Below are 15,035 nucleotides of genomic sequence, written 5' to 3'. Positions count from 1 at the left end.
GCGCAGATGTTTGGGTAGATAACATTGCTTTGCTGTAGCCTTCTTTATCGTCCTGCAAGTGTGCTTTGATGTAATGAGGGGTTGAGTAACGTTTTTTTTTCTATTGTTGGGAACTCCAAAGGGGTTCATACCTCAGCAGATGCCCAATTGGGCTTTAATCAGAGCAAGGTGCATCCAAAGACTGGTTAGCCCCCCCCCCCCCCGAAAGGGCAGGGAGTGTGATTGTGGTTTGCTGTAGCTTGGCTGTCCAGGGAGTGTGTTTCGGGGTGATTAGTAGAAGGGTGGGGTACGAGTAAGGGCTTTTTCTTCTGTTGTGGACTCTTAAAACTGATCAACATGAAGTTTTTATTCTTGTTAATTTCAAAGTAGCAGGCCTTTGCCCCCCCTCCATACACAGAGCCTGAAAGCAGCTAGCTGTATACAGTCAATGATGTGAGCGTATCCGAGTTGACTGATTTATTTTTGTATACAGTCAATGATGTGAGCGTATCCGAGTTGACTGATTTATTTTTGGAGAGTGGGTGCCCAAGAAGATTCACAATATAAAGAAAATACATAAAATATATCACATAAAATACATACAGAAGCAAATTTTAAAACCACAATGTAGGACTGCTTTAATCCGTTGCAATCCTAAATAAAGCTGACAGCTACTTAGTAAGGACCGAAAGCGCGAGGTTCGGGTGTACAACCCAGAGGAGATTGTTCCACAAGTATAGGGCTGCTGCTGAAAAGGCCCTTTTTTCATGCAACCACCAAATAACCTTCTTTGGTTACTGGGACAGCCAGGCAGGCCTCTCCCAGTGATCTTAATTCCAGGGCTGAGATTTTCTATGCAGTGGTATTTTTGTGTACAAGGAAGCCTTCGGTTGTCTGGGCTCTCACTCGCAATCTGCCATGGTAAGCCGCATGGAGGATCACCATCTCACTGAGAATTAGATCTACATTCTAGGGAAGATCTTGTGATTGGAACACCAACTCAATAATTTGGGTCTCAAAAGCAGCTAAAGGAGATCTGATGTGGACTGGAGCCGTGGAAATGGAGAAAGGGGAAGCAATTAACTTTTGTCCCAAAGTCGTTTCACCAAGCAAAAAATGGCCTTCCCCAAGCCTGTGTAGGGGGAAAAGATGGGCATAATACAAAGGCCTGACTTTTTTCTATACCAGGACTTAACAGACCTAGGGAAGGGAGGAAAAATTTCCAATGGGGTAAATAACAGATGGAGAAAGTTCCTCATTACCACAACATCAATCTAGTCACACACACACACACACACACACACACACACACTCAACTTTTATCTAGGGCCAAATTACATGCTCAATTTTCTGCTCTGTGTCTTTTTTCCTAGATGCTATTCCTGGGACATCTCTTGCCACCCTACAAAAGCAGGCTCCCCCCTCCTCTCCCATACTTTTGTTTTATAGTCTTGTGTTAATGCCACAACTCGTACTGCTGAAAACTCACAAAATAATAAATACCACAACATAGACAGAGTATAAAAGAGCACAGACCCCTCCACCTCTCCCCAAAATATTCTCAACACGGAGTGTTTAATCAAGAATTTTATTTATTTGGATTTTTATACAATGTTTAAACAAAGTTATACCCGATAACAGCAATATTCCTACACGTTCTGAAAACCTGCTGCCAGCAATCTGAACAACAGTTTGTACAGATAGAGACAACTTAGTCAGTCAGTTTGGTATAGAGGTCAGAGTGCTAGACACTGATCTTGGAAACACCGCTCTGAATGCAGTTGTGGAGAAAAAATTAAAAGCAAAATGCTTGCTTATCAATTGCACTTAGGGTTTCTTTAGAACAAAGTAGGGGGTTGAGGGGAACATATTGCTAATCCTCTAAAATGAAATTAATGAGTCTTAAAGCGCAGACTTTAAGATTCCGTTATTCTTGAAGATGTATAAGGGGGTAGGCTGGGGTGGGACTAGGCTGAGGTCCCTATATCTGTTTTAGTATTGATATCCCTCAACAAAACAAAACAAAACAGGACGTGTGTCTTAACGATTTCTGTACTGTGTCCGGTCCTCTGAAAAAACAGGCATTTCCCTCTCGCAACTATACCACATGTCTAATAGCAGTTTGTGGATCTGAAGGAGTAACAGATTAAAGAGAAACTGTCACAGATGAACATTTTCCTGCCTTTCCTTTCCTTTCTTATCATTTTTTTTTGGGGGGGAGGGTATAACATTATCAGCTTGCTTGTCACTAATCAGGATTTCTGTGAAGACATCTCAGGCAGAGATTTTTTTTCCACCAGCGCTATGTCTTCAAACTGCGTAGGAACTGCAAGGAAGTGTGGTGTTTATGCTTGGGGAGATAATGGAAAGCAAGACAATCAGAGTACATTCCAAGATTTTGACAAACAGTTGCCTGATTGCAAATAAATTTTATTTAGCTGCTACCCAAATCATGAAGAACGTATATGCTTCAGGTTCCTTTCAGCAAACACCAAAATAGCCCAGGCATCTGAACCTGCTCATATTTATAAAATAAGAAAGTGATGTTTTCAAAGTACAGGATGCTTGTACAAACAGAAATATTATTTACATCGATCTTGTTAATTGTTAAATCTTGGCAATGTTATAAGCTCGAAGAAAACTTTTGGGGTCCAACAGAAATGCGCTCCCCCTTTTCCTCCAAAACAGCTTTACCAAAGCAATGTGCCTTTTTACATACCATCACCGTAGTTGTATCGTTAAAAAGTTTTGATTTAAAAAAAAAACATATGCTGCAAATTATGAATCTGTGTAGGCATGGTAACCTTGGTAGAACTAAAAAAAAAAAAAAAGGTCTTGCATAACAACAGGGGTGCTGCAAGGTTACAACAAGATTAAACTAAATCTCCAAAGAGATTCCCCCACAGCCTAAAGAATAAAATATCCTGAAAAATAAGCATATACGCTATATAAGACTTGTTTTGGTGGCTTAAGAGGCCAAACCAGTAAGAAATATTGCACTACGTGTCTGCATTTTCCTTAGAGGGTTGTACTCTAAATAACTGAATGTAAAATAAGACAATATTTAAAATCTTAATTAGGACCGCCAATCAATAAAACTAGATTACACAGATGTCATCCTACATACGACGGATTTTCTCGTCCTTCCATTTTCTCGCATCAACCCCTGCGAGGTAGTTTAGGCCGAGTGATTGCCCCAGGGTTGCACAGTAGCCGTTACAGTTGAATGGGGATTTGAACTCAAACCTCTCCAGTACTAGTTCAGTTACAATTTCTGGATCAAAGTTAAGGGCAGTTTTCTAATACATGTGTATTTCTAAAGGATGGAAAATGAGCCATTTGAACTGACACGTGAGCATGAATCCTCTGAAAATGAACCAAACAGTAGGGATTCTACCCAAACACAGCAGACAAGCAATGGATTACAAGAGACAATAGAAGATCGTGGTGAGTTATTTCTGTTTCTTGAAAAGCTCTAGGCCAGCCTTATCCTTTCTCAACTTTTCTACCATTGGGAAACCCCTGAAACATTCTTCAGACTACAAGGAACCCCAGAAGTGGTGCAATTGTGCAGAATATGCTTGGGAAGCAGAACTGTATACACACCCACCCAGCGTTCCTCCCTTTCCCCCTCCAGACCTGTCATTGACCATTGGGGGGGAGGTCAACATTACCATATATGATCATATAACCTGATAAATGTTTAACACATTTTAAAAATATATTTAACAGATTTAAAATATATTTTTTAAATTTGCCAGCATGATGTATTGGTTAAGAGTGGTGGCTTCTAATCTGGCGAGCTGGGTTTGATTCCCTGCTCCTCTACATGCAGCCTGCTGGGTGAACTTGGACTAGTCACAGCCCTGATAATGCTGTTCTGACCAAGCTGTTCCCGCTTGAACCCCCCAGAGCTATATAAGACCGGGAGAGATCATGGTTCCTTGTCTCTGTCAATGACTCTTGTTGCTATCTCTGCGTGTTCTGCTCTGCTTTACGGATCCTTTCAATAAAGACTGTTTTCCTTTACAGTCAATGGAGTCGAGTTGGATTCTTGTCCAAGAGAGGGTCTCTCCCAGGCTCCAGAAGCTCAAGACTGTAACAATAGATTGCTTGGCGGCATGGACCATTCACGATCCTCCAGTAATGCAGCGTTTTTAGGTAATGTTTTTAGAATTTTAGGTAATGTTTTTAGAATAAATTCTTTGTTTTTAATGAAACTAAGAAACTCTTTTTTAATTATACCGTTTTGTATTTCTTCCTTACCGCGGTCCCAAAGCCCATTTTTAAAATGGGTATTCCTACTAGTACTGCTCATAATGCCAATAAAGACATCTGTATCTATCTAAAACAGCGGTCCTCAAACGCTGTAATGCCACGCCCCCAACCGCGTCGAGGAGGTGGCGCCCTCGGGAGGCGGGCGGACGCCAGCAGAAGCCCCTCTTCCTTCTCAGGCATGCTCACTATCAACAAACAAAGCCTGCTGGTGTGCTTTGAGAGCATCTTCGGCGGCCCCACACCGCCCCAGCCCCCCGGTGCTGCTGTAGAGCCCTCCGTGTCTCGCTCCGCCGCCATCTACTTGTAATTGGAGCCCCACGGCGCAGAGACCTTCTCCCGGCAAGCAGCAGCTTTGGCTGCCACCAAACTGGCGGCCCCGTGGAAGGGGCCCGGCAACCCCAATTTGTGTCCCGACCCCAAGGTTGAGAACCACTGATCTAAAGTATCTGCAGAGGCCAGGGGCTGGGCAACAGAACCAGCAGGAGGGGTGCCAGGAAATGACCACATCGTTGCTCTAGCAACTGCACAGCTCTGCTTACAGCACCTCATGGGGCATGATGTCAAGCCTGGGGGGAAATCAACCAATCACAGGGTGGCAGCTGGGGTTCCACAGCTCAGCAGAGGAGAGGGGTGGGGCTGTGCCCACAGCACATGAGGGAGGTTTGGCACCAGAAAATATGTCCATGAGGTTTGGCACCAGAAAATATGGTGGTGAGCAGTTGTGAAGGCGCCTGGCTTGCTGTCACCGGCCCATCCAGGTGCACCTTATCCACCTCAGTCTAGTTAGGCCTGTGATGGCTGTCACCACCACCAAAGGCTGACACACCCATGCCACCTATATACAGAGGAATACGGAGGCAGAGCTAGTTACCATGGGAGCCTCTGGACCTCAGGAACCCTCCCAGCCCTTGGTGCCAAACACAGGATGGTGCTGTGGGCCCACAGAGCACAGCCCCAGGAATGAGGTTAGGAGACTGTGGCAGGGCTAGGTAGGGGTTATAGCACAGGGGGTTCCCCCAAGTATACTGTGCGGTTAACTGTCCCTACCTCCTCTACAACCTTTGTCTAGTTTGCCCCTACCAAAGGTCACCTTTATCCATCTCTGCCTAGCACTGCATATTTGGGTGGCACAGCAATGGCAGAGGAGGCTCCATGCCTTGTAATATTGGGTCATATCAGCATCCTGCAGCCCTCCAACAGTACCTGGACTGGACAGGGCAGCCATGGAAGCTGTGTGTGAGGAGTTCCACCCAGTGCTCCAGGGCTGGGAGCCATATCTGTCCTGCAGAACAGTGGTCCCCAACCTTTCTGAGGTTGGGGACCGGCAGGGCATTGGGGCGCGGCCCGCGCGGGCCACGGCCACGCATCGGGACGCACCCGCGCATCGGGACGCGACCGCGGGCCGTGCCCGCGCATCGGGACGCACCCACACGGGCGCGGCCAGCCCTGCTTCCCTCTCCCCGCCCTCCCGCAGTAAGAAGCTTCCCGGGCCGCAAGCTTGCGGCCTGGGAAGTTTTTTACTGCGGGGGGGCGGGGAGAGGGAGCCGCGGCCCGGCGCCATGGCCTTCGCGGCCCGGCACCGGGCTGCGGCCCGCAGGTTGGGGACCACTGCTGCAGAAGATGCTGCTGGCCCTTTTTCTTAGCTACGGGCTTCTTCCAGAGGGGTCAGGGCCAGCGTTCTGGAGGTGCCCCAGTTGTCTGCAACTATAAATGAAGTGAACTAATACTGAGAGATGCAGCTTAAAAAAAACATTTAAGGAATGACAGCAGTACTGAATAATAAACAAGCATCTCTCTCTTTTTCAGGTGGCAGACGAGAAATAGAGCAGTGCAAACATAGAAACGAAAAATGGAAAATCCTTAGGCTTATTCAAAAGGATCCCCAATTTGTACTTCTTGTTTTTGTCATAGTACCTATTTTAATTATGGCCTTTGGTGTCATTGGTGAGTTCTTATTCCTCTGATCCATCATCTGTGCCTGGTTCTTGTTGTGTTTGTTTTGCCTGCAGGCCAAAATGCCTTCACATAAGATCCCGCCCTGGACCCCCCCCCCGAGGAACTATGTCTTACTTTGGTCAATACGAAGTTCCCAACTCTGCGTTTATCGAGAAATGAAAGTGGGGAAGGGACCCTTTGCTAGAGCAAGCCAGTAGGCTGATGGTGTGTGCGCCATTGGCCTCCTCCTCCTGTGCCCTTTTCCCACAAAGTCTCCCCTCCCAACTAAGCTGCTACCCACCCTCTCAATGGCAGGGGGACCTACCAAGCAACAGGGAGGATAAAGGCTGCTTCCATCTCTTGCCACACCAAATCAGAATCTTGCACTTTATGATTGTGAGAACATTAGTTTCTTCAGAGTCTTGAATGCTGTGTGACAAGGTGTTAACCTTTAAGGCCCTCCGCAGCTTGGGCCCTGCCTATCTGAGGGACCACTTGTCTCCTTATGTCCCCCGCAGGGCTCTTTGCTCTACAGGTGCTAATCTGCTTGTGGTTCCTGGGCCAAGAGAAGCACGTCTGGCCTTGACCTGGGTCAGGGCCTTTTTGGTCTTGGCCCAGACCTGGTGAAATGAGCTCCCGGAAGAGCTAAGGGCCCTGATGGAGTTATCTCAGTTCCACAGGGCCTGTAAAACGGAGCTCTTCCGCCAGGTGTTTGCTTGAGGCCAGGATCAGGAATAACTGAGGCCCCCTCCTTCAGCCAATGCTGTGCCATCTTGCGAATTTCCTCCGTGTGATCATGGCTGACTGTGGATAGGGGAGGTTGGAATTACATTGCTTCTTGTGTTCTATGTTATTTGGGAGGGTTTGTTTGGTTTTATTGGGGATTTTTGTATTGTTTTATGTGACCCACCACGAGTCCATGGAGAGTGGCGGGATATAAATTGAAACAATAAATACACAAACTAAATGTTGCAGCACTTAATCCTGTTTTTTAAAATAGCTGTGGTGAGCTAGTATAGAAGAGTGGCTAAGACAATGCACTGTGATTTAGGAGGTCATCAGTTTGAATATCAGCTCAGCCATAAATATATGAGGTGGCCTCAGAATTTACACAAGGTGATAGGAGTGAAGCTGCCTGAGACCTGGAAATGCTATATTGACAGGGCCTGTTTAGCATCCTGAGGACTCTGTTCCTCCTGTTCCACTCTGTGGGTTCCAGAGCCAGTGCCAAGGTGAAAGGCAGCCTCTCTAGACTCGGGGGACAGAGGCATGGCTGTGGGAAGTGAAGGTGGTGCCAACCTCTCTGCTTGCTTCTGCTCACATGCCAACTTCTGCCAGTTCGCTGGCTGCATCATTAGACATTGAACTGGCTCATGTGTATGCTTCTGTGTTGAGAGCTGCTGTTTTTCTGCTAAAATTAATAAGCCTAATCAACTGCTATTTCTTAAATTAAGGAACACCCCTGTTTGTATTGTTTTAATAGGGTTTTTTTTAGGAAAATGGACCGAATCAGCTGCCCCATGGCATTGTGTTTCATGCCCTGAATGGTGGGTTGGGTACAAAGAGAAATGCTACTATTTCTCGGAGACCGAGGGGACCTGGAACTCCAGCCAAAGGAACTGCTCTTCACATGGTGCCTCCCTGGCCTCGATAGACTCTCAACAGGAAATGGTAAGAGGGACTCGGTTTGTTTGATTATTTGCGATATAGTATGGGCCATTCCGCACCAGGATCTATGTTGCAAATTGGTTGCAGAATGAAAAAACGCCATTTTAAATAGTGGAATTCGTCGTTATGCATACCTGCCTTTGTAGTGGAATCCAGTTGCGTTTCTATCGTTCCCACAGGGTTCTGGTCTCAGCAAAAATCGCTAGCCAGGAAGCGATATTGCCGATCTTGTCCCGCCCCTGGCCGTCAAGCAGCCAATAGGCGGCCGTTATCATGCTCCCAAAAAGCCCCTTTCCCTTTAAGGAAGTTTTAAAAAAAAACACGTTGCAACGAATCTGTGTTGATTCGTTGCAACGGAGAGACCCATCTAGGTAGCAGGTGGTGTTTGAGCTGCCATTTCATCGTTGCCACGCTCCCCCCGAGTGAAAAAAAAATACCCCCCCCCCCGACACAGGTGCGATTTTCGGCCGAAAAGACAGTAAAAAATAAAGGGAAAACGAAGGCTCGCCGGTGCGTTGATCTTCACTCGCTCGAAGAAAAAAAAATGGCAATCGCTTCGCCAGAAGATCAGAGGAGAGAGCTAGGGGGAGGGACTTTGCAGAAACCACAACAGTGGTAATGCACAGAACTTTCCCACTAGAGTTGCAGATTGGTTGCAAGAGTGTAGCGCTTTCCAGAGGGTGAATCCACTTTTGGGGATTTCCCTGAAAGCGCTACAACGAAGCGCTTTTTGCGGATCGGTTTCAGGAGTGTTGCAGATTGTCAACGACGTTGTGCATAACTGCAAAACAGTAGCGATTTCAATTTGCAACCATTGTGCAATTTTGAAGGAGTGCGGAATGGCCTTATGTATTTGCTCCTGGAAAGCCCATATAATGATGGTGCTTGGAATGCTATCCATGTGCCAAGGTTTATCTCTTTTTCATAAAACCCTAGCCCCCCTCCCCTCCACCGGGCTCCTGCATTTATGTGGTATATGGCCAGAGTAGTATGCATAGAATAATAGAGTTGGAAGGGACCTCCTGGGCCATCTAGTCCATCCCCCTGCACTATGCAGGACACTAAAATCCCTATTGTTCATCCACTGTAACCTGCCGCCCCCTTGAGCCTTCACAGAATCAGCCTCTCCATCAGATGGCTCTCCAGCCTCTGCTTTAAAAATCTCCAAAGATGGAGAACCTGCCACCTCCCAAGGAAGCCTGCTCCACTGAGAAACCACTCTAACTGTCAGGAACTTCTTCCAGATGTTTAAATGGAATGTCTTTGGAATTAATTTCATCCCATTGGTTCTGGTCCATCCTCCAGGGCAAGAGAGAACAACTCTGTTCCATCCTCCACATGGCAGCCTTTTGAAGATGGCTATCAGATCCCTTCTCAGTCGTCTCCTCTCCAGGCTAAACAGACCAAGCTCCCCCAGCCTTTCCTCATACGTCTTGGTCTCCAAACCCCTCACCATCTGTGTTGCCCTCCTCTGGACACGCTCCAGTTTGTCTACATCCCTCTTCAACTGGGGTGGCCAAAACTGAACACAGTACTCCAAGTGTGGATGCCAACTGTAGGCTGACCTAACAATGATGACTGGGATTTGTGGCACAAGAAAGTTGTCTGCTGCTTAGATTTTTAGAAATCATTTATTTGTTTGTTTTTGGCCTTAATTAATTAATTTAATTAATTAATTAAATTTATGTGCCACCCTCCCCTGAGGCTCAGAGTGGTTTACATAAAAAGTAAGTACATAGAACTGATTAAGCTTTTCAAGGACTCGTTACTGTGACTGACGGCCAGCAACAGAGCATGGAGGCTGAGGCCTTCCCATTATTGCCTCCTGGCTCTGGGATTCAGAAGCCGAGTGCCTTTGAATGTGAGGGTTCCCCTCAATCACCATGGCTGGTAGCCACTGATAGAATTATCCTCCCCGAATCCCTCTAATTCCCTTTTAAAGCTGTTTATTCCTGTGGCCATCACTGCATCCTCTGACAGCAGATTCCACATTTTAATCCATCTCTGTGTAAAATAGTATTCTCCCACTGCCCGTCAGCTTCATCGGATGGTTTTCGGATTTTGGGAGAGGCAGAACAGAGGCAGGAGAGCTGAGCCCAGGTGGCTTGCTGTTGCCTGCCTCTGAGCAGTGGGCAGGACCCCTCCCCGCAAAGGGGCATGCTGTATCCCTTGAAGTGACACTGATCCTGTGAGGAATTGCACAGCAAGTGCCCCATCCACCACCACTGTTGCATAGGGCTCCGATCCTGCCAGAAAATAGGGGCCATGGTTGCTTGGCCAGCTGATCATGAGACTGGTGGAGCTTCCAGGCACCACAGGCCACGTGGGGGATATTGGAAAAGAAGGACCTTGTGATTTCTCTTAGTCTCAGCCTTCAGAAGGCGGCTGTGAGAGAGAGGTTTAGGGATAGATAGGCTAGGGCCCCAGTATCCTTCTTTTCTCTACTTTTCTTGCTGTCCCCTTTGATGTGTAGACTGATACTTCCTTCCTTTCAGGGAACTTCCTTCCTTTCGGTTTCTTTTGCACCTGCAGCCAAAGTTCTCCATCTTTGGCAACATGGAGGCAAGCATGCCTACCCTCATCCTCCATCCCTGCTAGATAGATAGAGCAGGAGAGAGAGAGACCTAATCTTTTCTATCCAGCAATGTAGTTCTTTTATAAACTACTTGTACTACTTTGAAAAAGACCTTTAGTTTATTTTTTTTCCTCTTGCACGCAAACAGATGGCATGGTAAGTTTCGGCTTCTGCTCTGAACCTAGCACACTCTGCTAACCTAAGGGAATATTGCCCAAATATTCCAACAGGGGGAGGGGCGCCCTGGCAAAGGGGTGTGCTGCCAGCCCAGTACAGAACTGCCAGGATCCCTGCCTCCTCGTCATGGGCATCACTGCTTCACAGGGCTTTTGGATGGAGCTCTGAGAGGGGGAGGGGTTGCTTGGCCTTTCATTGGTGTCTCCATGATCATAGTACAGTTTATTGTAGGGTACATTTGGGATAGGAAATAAAGCCTTTTGTCCATGGAGCAATCTAGAAAGGCAGCTAAAACTGCAAGTAATGAGAACTCTGAATACTGGTTGAACTTGATAAAAAAAATTAACTTACTTTAACCACAGTAGCTCAGGGTGGGCAGGCAATCCAAAAATTAAAAACGTCATTAACATTAGATTAGAATATATCTTGACGTTTAATACATCTTTCTTGTTTATTAAAGGATTTTTTGAAGCACTTTAAGGGCCATAAAAGGTTTTGGATTGGCCTTCAGAGGGAGGCAGTGGGAGAACCCTGGAAATGGACAAATGGTTCCATCTTCAATGACTGGTAAGTGCTCTCTTTGATTCCATGTTCCAAAGTCCATGAAGCAATGATAGGCCTTTTCATTTTACTTACGACTAGAGCTGTGCCCAATAGTTCCACTTGTTAACTCTGAAGCGTGCTGTGTTTGCAGCAAAAGACTCAGAGCGGCCGTATACAGATTTTTCTAAAATGATATATTTTTTAAAGTCACAAATGACTTAAAACCTCCTTAAAAAAGTGAGACATGTTGCTTGGTTACAAAATTCGCCATGAATTTGGGATCAGGTAAGTCCAATTACAATTATAATCCCCCCAGGATTCCGATGGAGGGGGCAAGGTGCATGCAGGGAGCCCATTGTTGGTGTCACCACATGCTGGCATTGGCCTCCAATGTATGTCTGGTGGAAGAATGCTTTGACAGCTCCAAAAGGGCCTGGCTCTCTGTTGGCAGCTCATTCCACCAGGCTGGAGCCAGGGCTGAAAAAGCCCAAATTCTGGCCAAGGTCAAATGAACTTCTGGACCAACCATAATTTCCAGATCAAGATTAAGGGAAGGTCTGTGTATAGCAAGTTACAGTGTCTGTAGCTGAGTGTTCTGGGGCCAGGTAGGGCACTAGTAGCTTAGCTTGCCATAGATGGAAAAATGCATGTCAAACTACCTTTGTTACCTGTTCCTCCATGGTAAAGGAGGTGTCAAAGAGCACCCCTCAATCCTTGATGGTCCATGCAGCTACCAACTGAATCCCGTCAAGACAGGGGAGGTGCACTTCCTCTTCTGGACCTTTCCTATGCAGACACAGGATATCTATCTTCAGGGGGTTAAGCTTTAGATAGCTTTGTTGGAGTAATTTAGTTACGGCTCCCGGACACCTGGCCAAGGATCCAGATGGAGTATTCCGATTATTATTATTATTATTTATTAGATTAGATGTATAGTCCACCTTCCTTCTGAGACTCAAGGTGGATCACATAACAATATACCCCCATAAAACCCCCAAACCCTTATTTGCCATATTAAGCGGTAGAGCTGGGTGTCATCCATATATTGGTGACACACAAGACTATAACACTGAACAAGCTGGGCTAGAGGGTGCATAAAGAAGTTGAATAGTGTCAGGGAACAATTTGTGGCTTGGTTGTTAATCTCCAGTGGTGACCCTCTGTCCCCGACCATGGAGAAAAAGACTGTAAGCCTGATTCCCACTCCACCCCTGTTTTCCCTTGTTGGTAAGATGGTGAGCTCAAAACTCATGGTCTACTATGAAGAATGCTGCTTTGAGGTCTAAGGGCACAAGCAGTGGCAATCTACCTCTGTCCAGCTGTCTTCAGAGATCATCTGTCAAGGTGAAGAAAGCCTTTTCCACCCTGTGGCTGGGTCGGAAACTGGACTGAAATGGGTCCAATACTGATGTTTCATTTAGGGATGCCTTTAGTTGGAAGAGTAAGGATATCAACCTTAATACAAAGTGCTGGCTAGTCAACGCCGTTGTCTTCCCCATAACAACCAATGGATGTGAAAGCTGGACCCTGAAGAAAGAAGGCAGGAGGAGAATAGATGCTTTTGAATTATGGTGTTGGAGACGAATGCTGCAAATCCCATGGACAGCCAAAGTGACCAACAAGATAGTTTTAGAGAGGAGCAAACCAACTATTTTATTTTATTTATTTATTTATTTATCATACTTCTATACCGCCCTCCCCGGAGGCTCAGGGCGGTTTACATTATAACAAGGAACCTTACATAAAACAGTCTGTAAAACATATACGTCAATAACCAACAATTGCAACCAAACACAACACAGTATAACAGTAAACAGTTGTGATACAAACAGGTCCAGGGCTTGTTGATGGGATTCTGAGGGGGGTGGTTTATTGATTGAATTCTGAGGGAGGGTGGGGGGGGAGCAGGGGCCCTTGGTCGCTGTTGATTACGTCTGGTCTCGGCCAAATGCCTGATGGAGGAGCTCCTTCTTGCAGGCCCTGCGGAACTGTTTAAGCTCCGTCAGGGCCCTGATCTCTTCTGGGAGCTCGTTCCACCAGGTAGGGGCCAGAACAGAGAATGCTCTGGCCCTGGTCGAGACCAGACGGACTTCTTTAGGGCCAGGGATCCTTAGCTGATTTGAGGCAGTAGAGCGTAGAGCTCTTTTGGGGGCATAGGCGGGGAGGCGGTCCCTCAGGTACACTGGGCCCTGACCGCGTATGGCCTTGAAGGTAATTACCAGAACCTTTAGTCTGATCCGGAATTCAACTGGTAGCCATTGCAGCTGATGAAGAATAGGCCGGATATGGGACCTCCACGGTGTTGCCGTGAGGATCCTGGCTGCTGCATTTTGAACTAGTTGTAGTTTCCGGGTCAGGGCTAAGGGCAGGCCTGCGTAGAGCGAGTTACAAAAGTCTAGTCTAGAGGTGACCGTCGCATGGATCACTGTGGCTAGGTGTTCCGGGGCCAGGTAGGGCGCTAGTAGTTTGGCTTGGCGGAGATGGTAGAATGCCAGCCGCGCTACCTTTGTGATCTGGGCCTCCATTGTGAGGGAGGCGTCCAGAATCACGCCTAGGTTCCTGGCGGCATGAGCCGTGGAGAGCTGCACGCCATCCAGGGTAGGCAGGCGCGCTTCCTCGCAAGGGCCCTTCCTACCTAGCCACAGGACCTCCGTCTTTAAAGGATTGAGCTTCAGACGACTCTGCTTGAGCCATCTCGTCACTGCTTCCAGGCAGCTGGCTAATGCTTCTGGGGGAGAGTCAGGGCGGCCATCCATCAGGAGGAAGAGCTGGGTGTCATCTGCATATTGATGGCAACCCAGCCCGAACTTCCGTACCAGCTGTGCGAGAGGGCGCATGAAGATGTTGAATAGGATAGGAGAGAGGACCGCTCCTTGTGGGACTCCACAAGTAAGTTGCCGGCGGCCTGATGTTTTCTCTCCTATTGCAACCCTCTGTCCACGATCCTGGAGGAAGGAGATCAGCCATTGAAGGGCTGTCCCTTGTATTCCAGCATCGATGAGGCGGCGAGCTAGAAGCTCGTGATCGACTGTGTCGAACGCTGCTGAGAGGTCTAATAATATCAGCAGTGCCGACCCGCCTCGATCCAACTGGCGACGGAGGTCGTCCGTCAGGGCGATTAGCGCTGTCTCTACCCCATGGCCAGGCCGGAAGCCAGACTGAGATGGGTCTAGGACCGAAGCTTCTTCCAGGTATTCTGTCAGTTGGTTTGCGACTGCCCTTTCTATCATCTTGCCCAGAAACGCTAAGTGAGACACGGGCCTGTAGTTGTTAGGCTCTTGTGGGTTTAGAGATGTTTTTTTCAACAGTGGACGTACCACAGCCTCTTTCAAACCCTCCGGGAATTCTCCTGTTGTTAGAGATAGGTTGATTATCTCCCGGAGGGGGCCCATTATCTTTATGCCAGCTGTTTTCAAGAGCCAGGATGGGCAAGGATCTAGTGGGCATGTAGTTGGTCTTATTGTCGCTAGAATCCTGTCCACTTCGGTCAGCGTGAGTCGTCTGAAGTTACTCATAGTTTTCTCCAAAGACGGCCAAGGGGCCTCTAGTTCACTTTTTGTATCTAAGGTTGGGGGGAGGTCGTGGCGGAGTGTCGAGATTTTGTCCGCAAAATGACTCGCAAATGCCTCACAGCTGATGTCCAATTGGCTACTGTTTTGTTGCCCTTCAATCAGGGCAGTGAGGGATCGAACTACCTTAAACAATTGAGCTGGGCGTGAGTCTGCAGATGCGATGGTAGCCGAATAAAAATTGCGTTTTACTGACTTCACCGCCATCTCATAGGCTTTCATCTGCATTCTATAAGATGTTCTCGAGGCTTCGTCACGAGTCTTCCTCCAAACTCGCTCTAGCCGTCTCAGTTCCCGTTTCTTGTCGCGAA

General features: G+C 47.3%; 1 protein-coding gene across 1 annotated transcript in view; it reads left to right on the top strand.

Moving 5' to 3' along the window:
- Nucleotides 1-15,035, top strand: part of LOC143834493 (uncharacterized) — a 42,260-nt gene that overhangs the window by 20,034 nt on the left and 7,191 nt on the right. Inside the window, exons 9-13 of the mRNA XM_077331319.1 lie at nucleotides 3,302-3,426; nucleotides 4,012-4,140; nucleotides 6,064-6,201; nucleotides 7,676-7,863; nucleotides 11,073-11,179. Of these exons, the coding sequence (XP_077187434.1) occupies nucleotides 3,302-3,426; nucleotides 4,012-4,140; nucleotides 6,064-6,201; nucleotides 7,676-7,863; nucleotides 11,073-11,179 (687 nt within the window). The remainder of the gene's footprint in view (nucleotides 1-3,301; nucleotides 3,427-4,011; nucleotides 4,141-6,063; nucleotides 6,202-7,675; nucleotides 7,864-11,072; nucleotides 11,180-15,035) is intronic.

The sequence above is a fragment of the Paroedura picta genome, chromosome 3, assembly GCF_049243985.1.
Source record: "Paroedura picta isolate Pp20150507F chromosome 3, Ppicta_v3.0, whole genome shotgun sequence".
In the NCBI taxonomy this organism is placed as follows: Eukaryota; Metazoa; Chordata; class Lepidosauria; order Squamata; family Gekkonidae; genus Paroedura; species Paroedura picta.
This window is presented reverse-complemented; position numbering and strand designations above follow the sequence as displayed.